The 23,184-nt window shown below is 33.5% G+C and overlaps 1 protein-coding gene across 1 annotated transcript in view; it reads right to left on the reverse strand.

The window, feature by feature from the left end:
* Positions 1-23,184, reverse strand: part of LOC131841548 (matrix-remodeling-associated protein 5-like) — a 439,379-nt gene that overhangs the window by 65,598 nt on the left and 350,597 nt on the right. The window contains exons 3-4 of the mRNA XM_059189865.1: positions 9,041-9,173; positions 896-1,006 (exon numbers count right to left, since the gene is read on the reverse strand). Of these exons, the coding sequence (XP_059045848.1) occupies positions 896-1,006; positions 9,041-9,173 (244 nt within the window). The remainder of the gene's footprint in view (positions 1-895; positions 1,007-9,040; positions 9,174-23,184) is intronic.

Below are 23,184 nucleotides of genomic sequence, written 5' to 3' on the forward strand. Positions count from 1 at the left end.
GTATCCTAGTTCATTAATTATGTATATTTAGATCCTTCAAAGATAACAATGTCGGATGTTAAGACAGTGTTGAGGTAAATGCAAATATACAGAATAATATACCGTTTCAATTCAATATTGTTGGAAGGGTTGTAAACGGCTACGTAGTTGTTCCCCACGTATAAGGTTACACAGGTAGTTTTACATTAAGAACATATATATTAATATGTGAGCAAAAACTTTGTATCCCCCCTTATGAATATTGCGTGGACGGAGAAATATGAAATTTCTCACATTTATAGTTTACTAGCTACTCACTCCGGCTTCGCCCGGGTGTATATGTATTATATATAAAAACCTACCTCTAGAATCATTCTATCTAATAAAAAAACCGCTACAAAATCCGTTGCGTTGTTTTAAAGGTTTAAGCATACATTGGTACGGGCAGACAGCGACTTTATTTTATACTATGTAATATATAGAAAAGTGCAATATGTCAATATTTAAATTAATTATACAAAAAAATTATATTAAATTAAAAAACATTACAAATATATTTGTATTGTGTATATTGTATTTGACAAAAACATGAATAGAATAGAATAGAATAGAATAGAATAGAATAGAATAGAATGTGTATATATTAGAATAGAATAGAAAATGCTTTATTCAAATAAACTTAATTTAATCACTTTTGAATAGTCATAGTTACTCTTCTTTTAATCTACCGCTCATTCGGAAAGCATTCTCATCACAAGAAACTTGTGTTTTTAAAAAAATATAATATATAACTTTATTTTGTACCCTCCATTATATTTTTTGCTACATATGTTATTTGTTCTAATTATTAGAATACGAAATAGATTTTTTTATTATTATAAGTAACACAGTTATTTTGCATAAAAAATATATATACCTTAATTTGGTGAGAACTAGCACAGCAGGTCTCGTTTCGCTGCGGAAGCTGGCTCTTGTACCCAATATGGATGGGTCTGAGTAATGTGACATCTCTTCCCGGGTGTCGAATCTGTGGACAAACGATGAATTTTTTAATCTCATTTATATTGTAAACATGAAAGTTTGTATGGATGTTTGGATATTAATTACGTAATTACGGAATTGGCATCCATCCTCACCTATTTCAGTCGCCAAGCAACTGACTGCTTATTATAAAGTATTGCATGTCTGTACTCTCATGATACAAATCATAAGAGTATAAGAAATATGTATCATGTTACTTCTAAAATTATGGTCCATTTTTGCTCTAATATTTTATAACTATGTATTTTACAAATTGAATTAACTTGGTCGACCAGTGTTGCTGCATTGATTATTATAAAGTCACTTTCCTTCAATACTCAATATTTATTGCATTCCATAATTTTACAATGAAAGATGTTCATAAATGGTAAATTTAGATCCATATGGACCGTGTTACGGTACGCAAACAAAACATAATTATTATTATAATTAATTATAACATTCAATTTAATATTATTCATACATATATCTATTATAATATGACATTCATTAAACATTACATAAAAACTAACGAATACGACTTAAATATCGCTTATAGTAAGTACAATACTGTTTGTTAAATAGTAACTTTTTTAAATATTTTCTAATTAAAGTTCTTATAGAAGTTAGCTATTAGCTTGTTTAAAAATACAGATACATAAAATAAACATTTCTACAAGTTTAGATTGCACAGAATATGCAAATTCACATAAATTTCTTATGATAATTCTAATAACGAGTACAATTTTTTTTTATAATTTTTTACAACACTTTCAAACAGACCGCCATCTTGTTTTTATTATGTTAAACCGCAACGCTTACTGAGCCAATAAGCCTATTACTAAAATAGGCTTATATAAATTATACACTCGCAAAATTAAAACCTTATACACCTTCTACAAAATGGGAATGCGTTATTATGGGTTCTATTTCTGCATACACTTTATATACATATAATGAAATTGTAAGTGATCGCTGTGTGTGATGGAATATTTTATTAAAAAAATAATGCAGTCTTTGAAAACTACTACTATGCTGTAGTTTCTAGATAATCTCGGTATGTTTCTTTCTAGGTAAGTTTCATTTCTTTTATGAGAGAACCTCGGCAAGTAGGTTTTTCCAAAATTTAGTTCAATAAAAGATAGGTGATACTCGTGTGGGTATGCCTCGTGACACCCCTGGTATTTTAGGCGTCCATAGCCGGTAACCCTTTCCCATCAGTTGTGCCGTATGTTTGTTTGCTACCATCTTAGTACAAAAAAACTCCTCTGAAACCGCACTGTTCGAGACCACATAGGTGCAGGGCGTGGAGTTGAATTGGTGACTATAGGCATCGGTTACAATTTTTTATCAGGTCAGCCTTGGCTTGTTTACCTTTCCAATTATAAAAAAAAAGAATATAGCCATGTACTTTAACCGACGTTACCATAAAATTGCATGTCGTGGTTACAAACGAGTTACATGTAGTTTGGTTACTGGACGACTAAAGTTATAGGCGTACCTGCGAGTATTTATTATTGCAAACTTGTACAAAATTGTAAAGTTTTTCTTGTCAAGTAAAAACGTAAGTGTATTATCGTGTTTAATTCCCGCGCCCCACAACTTGTGCATGCTACGATTGTTTTAATGTACAAGTATTTGATGAAATTAAACCTTTTGGAGTAGAATTAAAGTTTATTATTTAGTAACAATAATAATGAGGCCGCAGGAATAAGAAGATAAAGCAATCTACTCGTAGGAGACCTACTCCCAGATTGCTTTAAGCGATATTGTAAATATTTTTTTAGTTATATTTTATTTATTGTTACGTCACATATTCAACCGCTAAATAGCTTGCTGTGTAAGCTATTGAGATTGAGTTGAGATAAAGTAGTGATTTTACAGCATAAGAAGCATGACGTCTTATTGCTCCGGAATGGCATGTCAACACATGACAACATAGGCATCTTTTGATAACATTTTGTGTGAGGTGCTGTTAATGTATTTGAGTGACAGTTACCATCTACCATCATGTGTGTTATCTAAAAATATCAATCCTTACTAATATTATAAATGCGAAAGTAACTTTGTCTGTCTGTCTTTGTCTTTCACGTTAAAACTACTGAACCGACTTATATGAAATTTAGTATATAGCAAGGCTTGATGCTGAGCTAGGACATAGGCTTTTTGGATTTAGGCATTTTGAATGCGAAAAAAGAGGAAATGAAAGGTTGAATGCAAAGTATCATCATTTTTAAAGCTAGAAGGTTGAAACTTATATTTTAGGTTGTTGATCTATTGATGAACGTTATTCATATGATATGAATATTTATGAATATATATGGTTGAAAAGGGGGATGAAAAGTTTTATGGAAGTATGGTAATTTTTAAAACTAGAAGTTTAAAACTTAAGTTTTCGCTGTTGATTAAATATAAATAAATATGACATTCAAAGTTTGTAAAAAATTTACTCTTAAGGGGTAAAATAAAATAGGGGATGAAAGTTTGTATGGAAAGTCATCATTTTTAAGGCTAGAACGATGAAACTTTTTTTATTGGCCTTTTTGGGTTAGATAATGAATTTTTTTTTATTTGGTAAAGATTTTCAACGCGGAAGAAATCGCGGGCACAGCTAGTAACATATAAAACAAAATTTCAATTATATTAATACTATTAATTTGCATAATGCCTGACTTGTATGTTTGTCGTTTACATCAATACAGCCGCCGTCCGTAACTGAATCTCTTCATCACGACGGGCTGAGTATCAATAAAAAATAATACCTTTTACGAGTGACAGCCGCGTGGTCGACGGCATGTTCAGATGATATCTCCACGTGTCAGGTAAGGATCATGTCCGATGGATACCGACGTAAATATGACATTAAAATTGACTGATAATGTCTCCATTTATCGATATACCAGTTGTTACATTCGGCTTTACTCGCTTGCATTTCGCAGTTTCTTGTTTTGTTACAAAATTCTTTATTACGTTAGAGATAGAAATAAATTTATCATAGGTGGTGATTTGAGTTGAGCGATAATGAGTTTGTTTCTCATTTGAATTAAGAAAGAAAGAATTGAAAAGATTAAACTGGCTTTTAAAGAAAAAAAAGAAATTCAATTGAGTTTTTTCCAGTTCTTTTAAATTTAATCTGTATATTGAACTGGACGGTAGGGAAAATATATTAATACAAAAAAACTTAAACTTCCTAAGCGGCTAAAATGTCTTACATGAATGAACGATTTTTAATTTAATTTGAAGACAGAAACCTACCAATCACAGACTTGTATAACAGTAGGTACTATTAAGTAAAATTAAGAACAACGGCACACCGCATTACTTCGGATAGTCGATTCCTTCGGGTTCGATTCCTCTCACGGCACAAACATTTGTATGATTGTTTTAATCAGTCTGGTGGTTTTCTATGTATATTATGTATGTATTTACAAAAATAGTCTATCTAAGTATTTGTATCAGTTATCTACCACCCATAACACAAGGTTTAGCTAGCTTATCTTGGATCTAGATGGCGCTGTGTGAATTATCCAGGATTATTTATTTAATATTTAAATGGTTTCATTATTGAATATTCTAGAAATTTCCGAACACAAACGTCGCAATTTTGGATAGCTGAATGAAGACGTAACAGTACACCGCGCCTTGTTTTCGAAGTAACGCGTGTACTGAAACTGCCCGCGGGCGGAATCTCTCCTCTGTAGTCTGTATCATGTGTTAAGAGTAATTATACTGGTACACGTTTGAAAACGTATCGTATTTACATATTAATATATTTATTTTAATTAACAACTAACCGACATTGTTATCCAACGTTAATAAAGGCTAGAAAATATTAGTATTGTAATCTAAAACATTTAGACTGTGAAAAGTCGTCTGTATGTATATCTGTCGGTCGTAAGTTTATTTATATATCTAATAATAATATCTAAGAACACTTTTCACAGCGCCATCTAGCCCCAAGCTGAGCAGAGCTGAGCTGAGCTTATGTTTTCGATTACATATTTCTTTTTGTAAATACATACATATTATAAAAAACACGCAGACCTACACAAATAATCTTACACATCAATACAATTATTTTTACTGTGCGAAGAATCGAATCCGCGACCATTAAACGTAAAGCAATCATCGGACATCCACCATCATGTGTGTTATCTAAAAATATCAGTAGAAAAAAACCTTTCTGCGTAACTGCAAAATTAAAAAGTAAACAAGTATAGCGACAAGTTTCAGTCGTTTCATGTAATAACTAAATTACATAGTGGTTTTTATGAGGAAAGTTCTTTATGGCGCTGTATAGCCTTTTGTGTGCGTTTCGCTTAAAGTGTTATAACCATTAAAAACTTTTGTATTTGATTCCTGTACTGTTCTCACTAAAATTGTTTTAAGAAATATATTAGAACATATATTAGTATAATAGAATTTGATGGAAGATCGCGGAAAGTGGCAAGAGCGCCACCGACTAGAGCGAAGCTCTTAAATTATGAATAGAATAGAATAGAATAGAAAATAATTTATTCAAATAAACTTAATTTAAGCACTTTTGAATAGTCATAATATTTTTTTTAATCTACCGCTCATTCGTAAAGCTGTCTCATCACAAGAAGAACTAACAAGAAACTTGTGTGTTGCACTTTTAAATAATCCTTGTAAGTTTACAGTTACAAAGTCGAAACGTGTGAATACAAACTACCAACCAGCACTAATTTATTTTGGTCAAATATAAATATATAATAAGATTATATCAGTCGTAGTGATAAGAGCAGAACAGTCCCTACAAACAGCACTCGTTCACGAGTATGACAGATGAGCCAGCCATCATTGCACTCGACCATATTTTAGGGATGACCCGGCTCATCACACCGCTATATGTCTGGACATTTTTATTTTGTACTACAATTACACTCCGGCTTCCACCAATGATGAAGGTTTTTTCACGGACTACTGTATTGCTGTTGGCCGCAACTGGCCTTTACAGCTTCACCGAACCATAGGGGGAGAGTGCAGATGGCACTCCAAACCTGCGGATGGCTAACTCCCGCCTAACGGATACGACTGTAGTCTGAGGGCACCGCTAGGGGTTCGAACCTTGGCTCAGGCCGTTGTAATTTCAATCTCCGTTTGATTTGGATTGTACAGATCGATCGGAGAGGCGACTGGAGACGCCGGTGTGGAGAGTCCGTGCGCGCGCAATGATTTTATGAATGCATAAATAGTGCACGCGCCTGCTCTAACGGTATACGTTGGCGGGGCACCAGGGAAGGATGATAGCTAAATTACCTGATTTCATGCTCATCCTGAGCCTACCTACCTGACGAAATCAGGTAATTTAGCTTATATAGACGAATTCACCAAGAATGAATCACAGTGTACAAAGGGGATGACATAGATGTCGATCTGAGTGTTTTGTTGTGAGTCAACCTGAGTAATTGGGCAACTAAGTTTTGTAGATTTTATAGTTTTTTAGTAGCTAAGACAATTTTACAAGTAGAGATTATATATTTCCTCTATAAACTCCACAATAATAACCCAGGACAGATAGTCTGGGGCAGGCGTAGAGCTGCTCTATAATCACTGTAATTTAGTCCCAAGTTAAGCAGAACTTGTGCTGTAAGTACTAGACAACTGATGTAAATACTTAAGATACATTTTTTTTGTAAATATACATAAAAAACATAAAGAATACCCAGACCGAAACAAACAATCATACGCATGAATAAAAACGCTTGCACCTTGCGACGAATCGAACCCGTAACCATCGGAAGTCCAATCAATGTGAAAATGTGTAAACCGCTATACCACTTGTTGACGGTCTCAACTTCACGACTTTCTATTTATAGATGTACAGATATAACTAAACTTTACTGTCCGTCCGTCTAGTATCTCTAGCATGTCAGCCGGTAATGGAAACATGCGCTAGCCAGCCAAGGATTTAAGCAGCTTTAATTCATAAGCGGCACGTTTGTTACGTCAAATTAGGTCAATCCGGGATTGAGTAGGATAGAGCGGTACATTGTACTGTCTCGCTCGCACTCTTGTGCCTTAATTGAGAGCTGTCTAAACAGGTGAAGTCCGATACCTATAACGCATCAGCTGTTATGTAAATTACTTATATTAAGTATGCATACTGCCCAGTGTAGTGATATTTTTACATTCAGATGACTGTGGGTTCGATTCCCGAGAAATACAAACGTCATCCTATAATATGGCTGTTTGCATTAGCCTGTGATTCCCGAAACTTAGGTGGCAGAATCTCACAATCACATATCCGGTACCTATCTATGTATTTAAGGAAGTTAGGTTTCTATATTCGTAGATTAATAAATCGTAATGAGAACTGTCCTAGTACCTTTAACAATACCTCCTCGTTAGTTAAATTTGTATCCTAAAAAAGTAGATGAGTATAGAAATACGTTTTGAATCTTGTAACCCATTCAAAACTTTCAGTATTTATTATTTTACGGAGAAATACTGTAACGAAGAGTACTTAAGAATGTAGTCGCTCAAACAATTGCTAAAAACTGAAATATAAGTCATATAAAGTAAATAAATAAAGAAATGGGACTGATTGTTTACATTCTAATTACATAATCAAATCAAATCAAAAATCCTTTATACATGTCCTTTAAAATGTCCTTTTAGCCACTTATGAACGTCAAGTTTTATTATAATTTTATTCCCTAACGTCCAGTTCAGTATACAGATTCAATTGAGAAGAACTGGCAAGAAACTGAACTGAATTTCTTTTTTATAAAAGCTAGTTTGGATTAATTTTTTTTACGTATATAGGCATCTATCATTAAATGAAAATTCCGTGCATGAACAATTAGAGCCGAGCACGTTTGTCATTTAAGTTATCGTTTAAAGTAGACTTTGCTTAATAAATATGATTTAACAGATGTTTAAATTTATTTTAATTTAAACATCATCTTAATAATATTATAAACACGGAAGTTTGTAAGTATGGATGTTTGTTACTCTTTCACGCAAAAAACTACTCAACTTTTTAATGAAACTTTACAGTAATATAGCTTATACATCAGAATAACACATAGGCTATATTTTATATTAAAATTTAACCCGGGTAAATCCGCGGGCACATATATATGTTATGATTTCTTTATCACAAAATAATACGGAACCCAAATTACATAAAACGAGAATAGTTGAACCCTAAGTCCAAATTAGATTATGCCCAAGCCCAACCCAATATCTCGAGTGCGTTTTCAATTGATCATTGACGCGGATCAAACAAGTCTGTGAGCGGATTGAGATCGGCTTCGTATCAAAGAGTGAATGGGTTCCATTACGCATCACCTGTCGATCGTCCAGGTCATTGGCGTGGGTAATTTTGTTCATCTTTTAAGAGGCTGAACTCAGTAACTAAAGATATATGGAATTGCACACAACTATAGTAATGTAAGAATGAATGTACTTAGTAAGGAAGTATATAAGGATTGTTTATTATAATAAACGAGACAGTATACACACAAACTTTGTATCTATCATTTTCCTAACAAGCACCACCCTTATATGACGACCCTACCAAGAACCTGGCATTATAATAATCAATCCTTATATTACTTACTTACTAAGTACATTCATTCTTACAGTAAATAGTAGTCGCTCAATGGTGGAAATTCGACCATAATTAATTTACATTATAAGTTTGAACATTAAAGTTCAATTGTCAAAAACTGTCGACACAGACTCGTCAGGTCTATTTTATTTGTGCATTTATTGTCCAGTGGTTTAGCATACCGCTTAACTAAGCGATGGTCGCGGGTTCGATTCCTCGCACGGTACAAACATTTGTATTCATGAGTATGATTATTTGTTTCGGTCTGGGTGTTTTCTATGTATAATATGTATTTATTTACAAAAAAATATGTATCCATGTATTTATATTAGTTGTCTAGTACCTATAGCACATGCTCTGCTTATCTTGGGACTAGAAATGAATAATATAGAAATGAACAATGCGCCGTGTGAATTGTCCTGAGATATTATTGTTGTTACTATATACATAAAAGAAACTTACGAGTATATTGGTGTTTCATGGCCCTGCTTGTACCATATTACGAGGCCCATTTTGTCGTCTGGCAGGGCGGGTGTGACGTCACAGGGTAGCTCTACAGTGCCTCCAGTCGGTGCGTGGAACGACTCGATCGCAGCTGAAAGGAAATTATTAACGTTTATTACACATAAACATATTCAAATTCAAAATATCTTTATTCATGTGATTCATATATGTTAAATCTACCGTCAGTTCAGTATGATTTCGAGATGAGAAGAATTGACAAGAAACTCAACTCGTATTCTTCTCAAATACATGTACATGTTTATAATAATAAGGATTCATTTTTAAATTAAAATTTGGGAGAATAGGGTGACCACCAGCATAATATATTATTGCAATTTTGTCAAAAGCGAATAGTGTAATCAGTTTCGTAACCTGAAGAGACAGTCCCCACAGGCAGCACCCGATCACGAGTATGACGGATGAGCCAGCAATCATTGGACTCAACCATATATAGCGAGCATATTCTTATTCTTATATACCGCTACTGTGAATCATATTCTGGTCGCCGAACAGTCAACACTAGTCTTCCAAACTATATCGAAATTCATGACTGATGATGCCTCATTTAGAGGCAAAACAGGTATAATAAAGTAAAATAATAAAGGTGTTTGTACGATCCTTTGAAAATAAAACAAATATTTTGTACAGTTGTAAATGATTTGTACTTATCCAATAATTCTTTTAATAATGATATATTTAAAATTCGAGTGTTCTATGTTCTTTATTTAAACTAAAATAATACAATATAGCAAAGAGGTTACACACACATACATATACTTATAAATAACAATACCTAACGTCTTAGAGAAACGGTCAATGTTTGATCACTAGTGGGGAAGGTCGTATCGCATCCGGTAACGTTGTTTAGGTTTCCGCACTGAATGTATGTGGTTTAGCTACAATTAGGATCTGTGAGACACGCTAATAGTAGCGGAGTTATTCCCGTCCAATTAAAATGGGAATCGAAATTACTATGAACCAAGGTTCGAACCCCTATCGGATCCCTATCGGACCTTCAGACTATAGTCGTATGTGTTAGGTGGGAGTTGGCTTTCAAAAAGTGGGATATTTAAAAATCATTGTAATAATTACTAATTAGATTTTATATATTAGGTATTCGATATGACAACAAGCCTACTCCTGCGCAATATGAGCAACGATGAACCAGAGTTTGAAGTGTCGGGTCTCGCCGCCAGCAACGCTCTCGCGGTGTCCGTGAGAGCGTTCAACAAGAAGGGGTCCAGCGAGCCCCTGACTTTAACGTCGAGCTTACTGAAATATCCGCAGCGGCATACGGGTTAGTATATATATTGAACATTAGTAAAAATTACGACGACCTGACCTGAGGTACGAACCCCTAGCGGTGTCCTCAGACTAAACGTATCCGCCGGGCGGGAGTTGGCCTTCAGCTGCTCCATAAGTCCTTCCGCAGGTTTGTAGTGCCATCTGCACGCGCTCCCTATTGTCCGGCGAAGTTGTAAAGGCCAGTCGCGACCAACAGCATTAGAGTAATCCGAAATAAAACTAGCGGAATGAAACAAAATAATAGAAATCTATTAAGTAAATACGCGGTAATCAGAACCAATACAAAGTCACAATTTCAAACAACGTTTCACTTTGTAGAAATTATAAGGTTCCAGTGAAATGCGCTGTAACAGAAAGACCACTGAATAGCCTCATTATAATAACGACCACCTTGTTTCTATATAATTTTGACGCAATAATTCTTAGCTGCATTGAAAACGTCGTCCTGTAAGTTTACTACCTTATAAGAGTTTATAATACTCTATAACTAATAAAAAAATCGTTTCATTTTACTACCTCTACTTAGATGTAGTAAAATTGAATGATTCTTTAAAAGGTTTATCTATTTTCTATACAAGATATGTTAAATGACCTGACCAGACAGTGACCGGTCTCAGTGATTTATTTTCCAGACATATTATTAATAATAACAATATCTCAGGATAATTTACACAGCACCATCTAATACCAAGGTAAGCATAGCTTATGGGTACTAGACAACTGATATAAATAGATAATTTTTTTCGTATATAGATGTATATTATACATAGAAAACACCCAAACCGATTCAAACAATCATACTCATGAATACAAATGTTTGTACCGTGGGAGGAATCGAACCCCTGACCATCGGACGTAAAGCGATATGCTAAACCATGAGACCACAGAGATCGTCAATATAAAAAAAACAAGGAAAACAAAAACAGTAACATAGACAATAAAAAAAACATAGATACACTTCTATAAATGTGGACAATACAGCGCAAAATCAGGTTAACAAGTTTGTGTCATTATGTATGATCCGTAGCAATAGAAAAAGGTTAAAAGCTCAGGTTGACCTCTACGCTGTTCCCCTTGGAAACTATCATGATAAATTCCAAGTGGATTGGCCAAGATGAGCTAGCTGACCTGACCTCATGCTCGTCTTCCACTAGTGTCCTGCTAGTTTGAACCGTTAACGCAGTCGGGTTCACTATTCCAATACCATCTAATAAAAACTAGTACCTCGATGCTTAGCAACGTGTGAAATATATCTGCAAACTTCAGAGACTGACCTGACCTCAGGCTCATCTTATCATCGTCCACCAGTGCCCTACCATTTTAAACCGTTAACGTAGTCGGGTGCACCATACCATTATCATCCAATAAAAACATAGTACCTCGATGCTTCGCAACGTGTGAAATATATATCTCCAGATTACTTATTAGATTCATTACGTGCACACATCCCCACAATACCTTCGGGGCGCGGCGGCTCATCTGATAAATCGATAATAATCGATTCGAGTACCGATTTGCATCACAATCGCGGGATATCATCGATGCTGCCGTTCGCCGCTGGTGTTTTTATGACTCGTTCCCATTGATTTACGATTAGTAAGCAATGGTTACGGTCGGGGTTCGCATTATGTTGAATCGATTCTGATTAGAGTACTTTACATGTCAACGGAATAAGGTACACGGTACGCACGGCTCGCTGATAATCATCTACAAGTTAGGGGTGTGAAAAAAATAATTACCATAAGAATAAAAAAAAAAACTTATCGACACGGTTTTATTAATTGATTTTATTATATCGCTTAATTAACAAGAGATGTTTTCATAAACAATATTTTTCATCCGCCCAAGAGACTTAAAAGAAGAACTATATATATATATATTCTTTATTACATAAAATACAGTTAATAAAATAATTGAGAGACAATGTTGAGTAAAGTTGGGCTAATCCCTAGAAGAGACCTCTTCCAGTCAACACAAAATAGTGGCAAAGGTAGTAATGAGTGGGTAATAATTGGTGAAAAAAAAATACAAAGTCAGAAATTACTAAACAAAAATAATATACCTAAATCTATAGAAGAAAATATGACGGACATGGCAAAAACACTAAATTGCAGAATAGAAAGTGGGCTAAAAAAAAAAACAAAAACAATACAGTTTAGGAGGTTAGTCTAGCACAAATAAAGGACTGGTATATGTAGTACTAATTCTCAATGCTTTGATATCAATTGTCAATTAAATAAACGATTATTCTACAATATACTTTGTTTTAATTTTTTTATATAATAAAAACTATCTTTTCTTTAAGTAGCATGTAACAACCCTACTAGAGGTTTGGAAACATAATGGTAGCCATCCTTTAGTTCCTTAACCTTTACATATACGAAACGTTGCATATATTTTAATGCTTCTTCTGTTTCGTCAGACGGAATTACATCAAGTACATTTGTTAAGCACATCCTTACAAAGCGTTTTCTTATACTTTTTATTCGCAATAAACAACACTATTACACAGGTTTTATGTAAGACTAGTTGTACCCGCGAATTCGACCGCGTGGAATTTAACTTTGTATTTCTATAATAAAAGTAACCTAATTTACTCCTTATTACATCAGCTACCTGCCAAAAAAAGTCCCTTCAAAATAGGTCCAGCCTTTTCAGAGATTAGCCGGAACAAACAGATAGACAGACAAAAATTGTAAAAAATGTTATTTTAGTGTATGTACCGTATTAATATTCATATGCATGTAGTAAAAAACGGTTATTTTAATATTACAAACATACACTCCAGTTTTATTTATATGTATCCCATCAAAAACATAAATGTGAAATGATAGCCGAGTTTAATATTATGATATATGCCGTGATTGTTGACTTCTATGACAAAAGAGATGAGATCTAAATGGGTGCCAAGTTCAATGGTCTGTCCTGAAATGTATTTATACCAATATAAAATATCATTTCTTCTTATAACTTGGGATAATATACTGTAGCCTAAGGTCTAACTTGGCCAGTTCTCATATACCAATTATTACTTTCGATTGCTAGTTACTACTAATAATAAAATAGGGACCGACAAGTAACATGTTTAGAACTTGTACAGCTACAGTATATTTCGTATATGAAAACTAGCCAAGACTGCCACACTGGATTAATAATAATATACTAGTACCAAACCACACAGCGCCATCTAGTCCTAAGCTAAGCAGAGCTTGTGCTATGAGTACTAGACAACTGACAGATATACTTAGATACACATCTCACCCTGCAAACCGGAAATCTTACTAATATTATTAAACGCGAATGTTGGTGATTATAGATGGAAGTTAGTTACTTTTTCACGCAAAAACTATTGAACGGATTTTGATGAAACTTTAGAGCAATACAGCTTATATATGAGAACAATATATAGGCTATAGTTTAAAAAGATATTAAGTAAATTGGCCGAAATATGCTTACAAACGTCAAGTAAGTGTTATGCAGACGGAGTTGCGCGGGTCTGTTTGTTAATTATATATTACTTACTGTAACTATATATACATGTGTACTATTTTTTTATTTTTTTTGTGGATATTACTATGTGTTACAAATAAAGTACATTCTATCTTCTATCTATCTATAGCTGAATGACCGCTGAAATAGATGAGACAGAGGTACTCACATGAACGACTTTGTACGAAAATAATTTATTCAAATAAACTTAATTTAAGCACTTTTGAATAGTCATAACAATTTGTTTTTTATCTACACTCGTTGAAAGCTGTCTCATCACAAGAAGAACGAGCAAGAAACTTGTGTGTTGCTCTTTTAAATAATCCTTATATACGTGTGAATACAAACTACCAACAAGCACTAATTTTTTGGGTCAAATATAATCATGCAATAAGATTAAATCAGTCGTAGTGATAAGAGCAGACCAGTCCCTACAAGCAGCACTCGTTCACGAGTATGACGGATGAGCCAACCATCACTGCGCTCGACCATATTTTAGGGAGCCCATTGACCCGGCCCACCACGCCGCCACATGTCTGGACATTTTAGTGAGCATGACTACTCATTCCACACGACCACGTCACAGCTACAAAAATTACTATATGGTAGTTACAGTATTCGCACTTTACATAAGGATGCATGCGGCAATCAATACAAAAGCCGCTACGCTATCATATATGTATGAAAATTAAAATTATAACGTTGTCCGCAAATAAACTTATTCTTGCTATATATTGCTATCATCTATAAATTCATCTATCTTATAATAGGCTTTTTTACATAACATTTGTTTAATATAAGATTTGAATAAGATTTAGCGTAGACTCTGGCAGTTTAAAATAGAATCTTACGCAATTACCATAAAATGAATTACTAACTTTGTGTAGACGGCATTTAGGTAAAATTAGCTTATTTTTATTGCGTAAGTTTCTACTTGTACAGTCTTTAAGTTTCTTGAAACTATCTAAGTTTTTCCTTGTATACATAATATTTTCATAAATGTACTGTGATGACAAATGACAAAGCCGAAGTACATTGAAGGTAAAATCATAACGAGTGACAGTTAAACAAAAACCAGGAATTCAAATATTCCATTTCCTGCGAGAATTGAACCCGCAACTCTCAGGTGGAAAGCAGTCTACCTACTGTACCGTATAATGATGCAGGTCATCATATTGTGTAAACATTAATTTCTACCATAAAGCCCCACACAAACACATTTACATAAATAGTCGGTAGTAAAAAGCTAAATTAACGTATCCGAATGTGCATATAGACCAGGGCTGCCTCTGTCGACATTTTTTATATATTAAATATTAAGGAAATTGAAACAAGAATTAGAAATAAGGAAATAATTAATACTATTAATCACTACACTAATAATCTAAGAAAGATTTGTACCATAGCGAATAATTTACTTAGAAATCAGTTGAAATTCTTCGAATATATTTAGTTTTTCTCAAATCAAACAATATTCCATCATCATCGGCTTCTTTCTTATCCTATTCATTTGGGATCCGTTAATCCTTATTCAAATTCATCTCGTATAATCAAGAAATGAATAATTTTACTTTCTGACAATAGGTACTTAAAATATGTCGTTAAATTACAGTTTAAATGACTAATCATCCACCAAATAGATATATAAAATAGTTATTGAATAATATTTAAAAAGTGTTAAAAGTAGTTAGTTTTCAGTCCAGTACAGAAATAAAATAGTTTTGAATGAGCATATAAAATCACGAAATATATCCAGACTAGGATGAACATAAAGTTCCGACTGTTAGTCTATCGTGGTGAATGAATAAACCATTTTATTTTAAAGGGTCGATCGTGTATAGATCAACCTGATGGCACACTTTACGAGGTCACTTTTCTCCATTACTAACAATTTCCTCCCCAAGTTTTTTACTAGATGGCGCTGTGATTTATCCTGTTTAAATTATAATTACTCCATCGGTGACAACCCTATGCAATCAGTACGGTCGGCAAAACAATTTGTGTTATAATGACGTAATGAAACGACAGCTGCGCCTTCGATACGCCGCCATCTTTTAATTAATTTTTGGTATAAAAACACATTTGTATGTACTTTTGTGATCCATTTATGTGATAAATTATATTTCTGTCGCTATTGTATATAAACACGAATAGATAGAAATTTGCTGAATTAATTGCAGTTTAATTAAAATGAAATATTATTGCATAAAATATGGTACATCGGGTGTGATATTTTAAATAATTAATATTTGTATTGCACATTCATTCATTTCTGACATGCGACACATAACTCTCAATTTAAATATTATCATTTACAAATGATTTGTATAATTCCCACAGCGCCATCTACACCCAAGTTAAGCTAGCTAAGGCTTGTCTTATGGGTACTAGATAACTGATACAAATACATAGATATTTTTTTTCGTAAATACATACATAATATACATAGAAAACACCCAGACCGATACAAACAATCATACCCATGAATACAAATGTTTGTGCCGTGCGAGGAATCGAACCCGCGACCATCGGACGTAAAGTGGTGTGCTAGACCACCGAGGTCGTCAGATTTTATAGCTTGTAGACTGCTTATCCTTATATATATTACCATAAAGTATATATTTATTATTTAATTGTAATAATTATTATAATATTTTATTATGTAACTAGAATTGTCAATAAGCTGATGACCCACTTAGGGGAAAGTATTAATTGTCACCTATATAGATGAACTACACCATTCCTATTGATCCCCCGTTCAAACGGTGATCGAAATTACGACGGTCTCAGCCGATGTTCGAACTCCTAGTAGAGTCGTCAGACTAAAGTCGTATCCGTCAGGCGGGAGTTGGCTTCCAGCCGTTCCATATGTCCTTTAGCGAGTTTGGAATGCCTTTAGGAGAAAGAAAAAAAAGGAAATTAGGTTGAGATATGATGAACCATTTCCGATGACTCAGGTTTCATGCCTCACACTGGTGTATTTTTATTGATATATAACCCAGTAAAAACACGGCGTATAAAAACTTTGAAGCTCGCATTGTGACTAGATTCCAGCTACGTCACCCTCAGGTTTAGGTTACTCTTGGTCCGGATGTAGTCGATGTCCTGTTCCTTGTTGGCGTAGTGTAGGCGGGACAGATGCATTGCCGTCGTCGGTGTTGCGGCACGCAACAAGAAGTGACCAGTCGGTGCAGTGCTACAATGGTTTCGATTGACCCTCTTTGTGCGCCTTCTTTTGTACGATGACAAATCCATCATCGTCACTGTCAACAGTCTTAGAACACATAGGGTCAATTTTCAGAGCATCTTTAGATTCATTATATATTTTATCTCTGGTAAATTGATATCTGAGCACCTCCTATTTGAAATCGGTTAAAAACAATTACATTCGATCGAATCTGTATGAGATGTCAAGGAGTCTACATTTCACAGCACCCCAGCAATTATAGATTGGCATCGTGTAGCCAATTCACGCGCGGGAACAATAAAAAGATATTTTTAATTGCTACCTACCCCCAATTTAAATATGGCTATTGTCAATAAAGGCACAGATTTTATCACACTTTATTACCCGTTGTGGGAATTTTAAATGGATGTGGTATACGTAAATATATATTAATATATAAAGCTGAAGAGTTTGTGGTAATATTTTTGTGTAACACTTTCATTTTTCCAAATTTTATAGTTAAGCTAGTTGTGTATTTTACGGTATTGCTTGAGTGAATTTCTGCAAAAAATATAAAACAACATCACCTATATTCTAGCGGTTTAATTTCCGCACTATGCAAACATTTGTATTCGAGTATGACTGTTTGTATCGGTCTAGCTGTTTTGTATATATATTATGTATGTATTTATGTTGTCTAGTAAATGGTGCTGTGTAAATTAGTGTGTCCAGGGTTATTTATTTATTCTTATAACTACAACAGAACATGAACAATCTGGTTCAACAACTAATAACAAAAGAAAACTTGTATAAAAAATCCTGACAAAATTATTCTCTATTTTGACATTGACGTCCGTCCAAACTGTCATAATCTATTACAAAGTTCAGTGTAAAATATAAAACGATTAACAAAGTTTTTAAAGGGAATTATTCTAGAAAGCTCTGGCGTGAAATTACTTAGGCTAAGTGTACTTAGAATCAAACACTAACTAAATATAACATATCGTATATCTTCGGCCTCGGTGGTCTGGTGGTTTAGCATGTCGCTTTACTTCCAAAGGTCGCGGGTTCCATTCCTCGCACAGTATGAATATTTGTATTCATGAGTATGATTGTTTATATCGGTCTGATTGTATTTTAAGTATATTATTTAAAAAAAAATATACCTATAACACAAGCTCTGCTTCCTCTGGTACTAGATGGCGTTGCGTTAATTGTCCAATATTATTAATTATTATTATCATGACTATTATTTCAAATCAAATAATCAGATGCAGTGGGGGGGATTGTGTGGGAGTACTGTGGATTAATAACCCTGGTCGATTATCAGGAATGTCATAATGAATGAATCACGATTCCTGATGAATTTGTCTCGAGGGACTAAGTGACCCGTGCTCATGCTCATCTTATCATACTTCACTAGTGCCTCACTCGCGAAAGCGTTAGCGCTGGCACTAGCCAGCGCTAACGCTTTCGCACACTAGTACCATATCATTATCATCCATAAAAACAAACCAGAGGCATTTTTCAATGAAGATTTATATTTTTTTTATTTATATCCAACTTGGCATGAGGTAAATCTACCACCATCTCTCGGATTAATTTTAGTTTGTTATTGGTGTTTCCATCATGAGGAGACAAATATTTTTATAGTAAGCCAAATTTGAACTCACGACCTTCAACTTACGGTAGTAACGATTAGACCACGATGTTCGCTAAAAATGTAATCTGACCAAATATAATAAAAGGAAAATATTAGTAAAAATTGAAATTACGAAGCAAATGAAAGGAAAATATCACGAAACGGGTTTCCAAAGAAATTATCTAATAAATGGAATAATTGGAGGACGAGTTTTTCTCGGAATATTTTCATTGGCTATAATAAAGGAGAGCGTTACCACAGATATACATAGAAATTATATATACAATGCGTAGAAATGAAGATAATATTTTAAGGAAGGTGTTACATATTGCTACTGAAAACGAGATGGATGGACTGTGTGAAAGATGATGTGGTAAGAAAGGAAGTAAATAACGAGATGATAGTGAACAGGAAGAGAAAACATTACGCCGACTACAAATAAAGGTGACAGAGACAGACAAAATGTGTCATTTCGTCGTCAAAGTTAGCAAACATACAGATAAAATTTTCTATTTATAACATTTCCTAAATACAGGAGAAAGGGCAACCCCCTTCACCTGTATTTAGTAAATGTTGGTAACTAGTAAATAGTTATTAATTTGACTTAATAAACCCACTGTAGCACTGTACTAAAACAGGTTGATGTCCACGCGGTTCCCTATACAAACCACAGTGATAAATGCCGTGTAAATAGTGTATGTTAATCCTCGTGATATATATCTTTACGACAAATAAAATTTAGAGATGTTATATGTATTAATATGTATATTCATAAACATATATACCTATCCATATGAAAAGAATAAGAGCTGAGTTTCATGTCAGTTTTTCTTGGCTTGAAAGCACTCCGAACCGACGGTGGATTAGACATATCATACGAGTCTGTAATAGACCTATATGAATAAAGAAATTTTGATTTGATTTTATTTGAAATAGCCAACATAAAATAGTTAAAATCCATAAAATAAAATAAAATATCTTTATTCATGTAATAAATATATTTTGATTTGATTTGATTAGATTATATAGAACTAGTACTAATATAAATCTATAGTATATATATATAAATTATTAAATCAACGAGACACCAACTAAGTGATGCCCTTCTTTAAATAACAATTAATTATTATTGAAAATCCTCTATATATATATATTTCTATAAATTTACTATTTGTTACTGTACTCTTGTTAATTAATTTCATATATCTCTGTTAAGTTTATAATGTTTTTCTTGGACTTTATACGTAGTGATGAAAATTTTTAAGAATTAGTCTATTGTTATTAGTGAAAGCCTGTCAGTGGCTTACTATGACATATCTCTTGATTTTATTTAAGATGTACTTGAATAGCCTTGGTTTTCCTTTAATAAATAAATAAAAATAAAAATAAATAAGTAGTAACTAGTACTAATATAGATTGGTACGCTATGTAACTGTGAACTTAAATTATCGTTTTTAATCCAGCTTTTCCCCATTCTCTAAACTTTTTTCGACATAAATTTTATAGAGGAACTCCGAATCGAGATTGTGTCGAAGTTAATTTGGCTCTACCGAGTCTAGTTTGCGGCCAAAATTCCCGGCCAAAGTATTATCTATTCAATGCAACATCTATTATATGTATATTTTTTTACTAGCCATTTCCACGCGACTTAGTACGCGTGAATATTTGTACATTGCCAACTATTTAAAACTAGCTGTATCCGCGATTTCACCTGGAGTAAAATTTGTTTGTATTTGTGTGTTATAAGCTATATTTCTATAAAGTTTCATCAAAATCCGTAAGGTAGTTTTTGCGTGAAAGAGTAACAAACATCCATAAAAAACAAAACCCATACTTACAAACCTTCGCGTTTCTAATATAAGTAAGATCGTCAAACTATAACACTAAATACAGGATCTATACAGCGCCATCTGTTACTTGTTTAATACACTACACTGGAGTTCTTTTTACAAAATTAATTACTTCAGAGCAGTACATTTCTGAATTTTATTTAAACTATTATAGACCAATTTTTAACAATGTCTTCTTAAAAATTTCATCCCAACAGTTATCATAAAGTAATAGAAATAATTTATATTCAAATAAACTTAATATTTTCTTCGATATAAGAAGGACTGACAAGAAACTCAGCTCGTATTCTTTTCAAATAAATGCTGTACATTTACAATAATACAGATTCATTTTGAAATTCAAATTTGGGAGAATAGAGTGACCACCAGCATATGCTATTGCAAAAGCAAATAGTCCAATCAATGTTCGTAACCTGAACAGACCAGTCCCCTAGGCATAAAGTTTATGTTATGTAAAAAATGTTACACTATAGTCCAACAAACCAACTATTGACATGTAGAGACTGCGAATGTTTGAGCTCGTTGGATCCTATTTACACGTGAGCGCTCCAGTGGTGGTAAATAGTGCTAGGAAATGGCCTACTACCTGTTTTTCCTAGAATAGAGACAGCACTACACATCATTGGACCTATCACTTCTAGTCTTCTAAATTTATTGAGATATGAATTTGGACATTTGATATGTAAATTCTGTTGTGATTAATCTGTAAAAATCTGCATGGACACCTCAACTTACCTATTTTCGCTAGAAAGCAGCTTGATTTCTGAACTTCTCGGTTGTAAAGTAAAATTCATTTTTTTTATTCAGTTAGTATTTTTACTTTTTAAATAGTTTGTGCTATTACTCGGTGCTAAAGAGAACTTCTAGCACAGTGACCTGCATAGATCTACTGTACTCGCCATTTTTTTAAAGTATTTTGTTTAGGCCCGCCAGTGACAAGAATTGAAAAATATTCTTAAGAGCGATGGTTTTTATCTAGTCAGGATAGAGTGTATACATTCCAAAGGAAATATTCCGTGTACGTATCAGTGGGGTATACACTTCATACGGGTGAAACCGCGGGCACAGCTAGTCTTACATATAATTGTTGTCATAGAAATAGCAATAATCTTTATTCTAATAAATTTAATAAAGGCACTTCTGAATAGTCGCATTTTTTTTTATCCTACCACTCATTCAGAACGCAGACGTCATAAGAAGAATGAGCAAGAAACTTGTGTGTCGCTATTTTAAAATTAATGTTGTTTTAAGTAGATTTACATTAACGAGGATTAGACATGCGATATTGATTGTCTCATCTTTGTTCAATCTGATAATATTGTTAGCGCTACGAATTTTAAGTTAGATAATTTTACCAAAAAATGTATAATTAGCTTTTTACAAAGGAAATATTTTATAAGACATTTGATTTTTTTTTCTGGCAAATTGAATGTCACAATCAAATAACAGATTTTACATATAATCATTTGATGTAAGTATATATTCCTGATTCTATATACCCATAATATGAAACAGGAATTTTTGTAACCGTATCTAATCTATCGGCAATTGTTCAAGAAATTTTCAATAACAAAACGAACCGTAAAATAATACTGTCGTAAAAAATCACTTCGAGTTTAGTATATTTTGCTCACCGTGCGTGTTTTGAACTCATTTGAATCGATACTAATTCACCGTATCGATATTTCGAGCCTTAAATCCTTACATTGTAGGGACAATGGCTTCAAACTTTAACATGATTTTCAACGCCCGTACATAATATAGGAATTTGCGCGGCAAAAACAGTTCCTTTATTTTTTTTTCGACCCACCAAGACGATATTTTTTTTATCGATTTAATGTTAAACAACCTTTGGTGTTTATGGTATGGAAATGACTTTTAAGCGAAGTAAATGTTAGTTTTTTACTTTTTAAAATAAGTCTTGTTTTTGAAAACGATAGGTTGATATATGAGATGGTGTGATATGGGTGGATTTTTTTAGTACACAATAAACTATCTTGCGGCTCGCATGATTGTGAGCCTCATCTGGCTAAGTGTCGTGCCCGCAACACCAGGAGAGTTGCAAGTGCATTGCCGGCGTTTTAATGTATAAGCTCTTTTCTCGAAGGTTCAAATCGTATCAATTCGGAAATACCATTGCTGGAAGGTGATTCCACAATGTAGATATGGGTGGCAAAAAGTTTCTATCAAACCGCACTGTGGAGGACCGCCATTCATTCAAATGATCAGGATGGTATTAAAATTAATATTATTTCAAAATAGAAATATAACTTTTTTAATTCATTATTTGGTGATTTTAATGGGTTTCTACGATTACATGTAAGATTATTTGTGTATGGAGCTGATTGACTAACATACACAAAAAATCTTACAATATTTTAATACCAAGACCACACAAGGAATATCTACAGCAATATAACTTTAGTATGCAATTATAATTACATACCTATTAATATGGTAATACGTTTGGCTTTCCGATAACAGGCGGATAATGAGCCTATTACTGCACTAGCCCGGCTTTGAAAACACATAGCTGTGCCTGCGACTTTGTTTGGGTATACAATTAATAATTATAATAGATACACACACTGCACTCACTTCACATGAAAATCAGACAACAATAATAATATATATATAAAGAACAATAATA

The sequence above is a fragment of the Achroia grisella genome, unplaced genomic scaffold (assembly GCF_030625045.1).
Source record: "Achroia grisella isolate CSIRO2021 unplaced genomic scaffold, CSIRO_AGI_Agris_v1 utg1847, whole genome shotgun sequence".
Lineage (NCBI taxonomy): Eukaryota > Metazoa > Arthropoda > Insecta > Lepidoptera > Pyralidae > Achroia > Achroia grisella.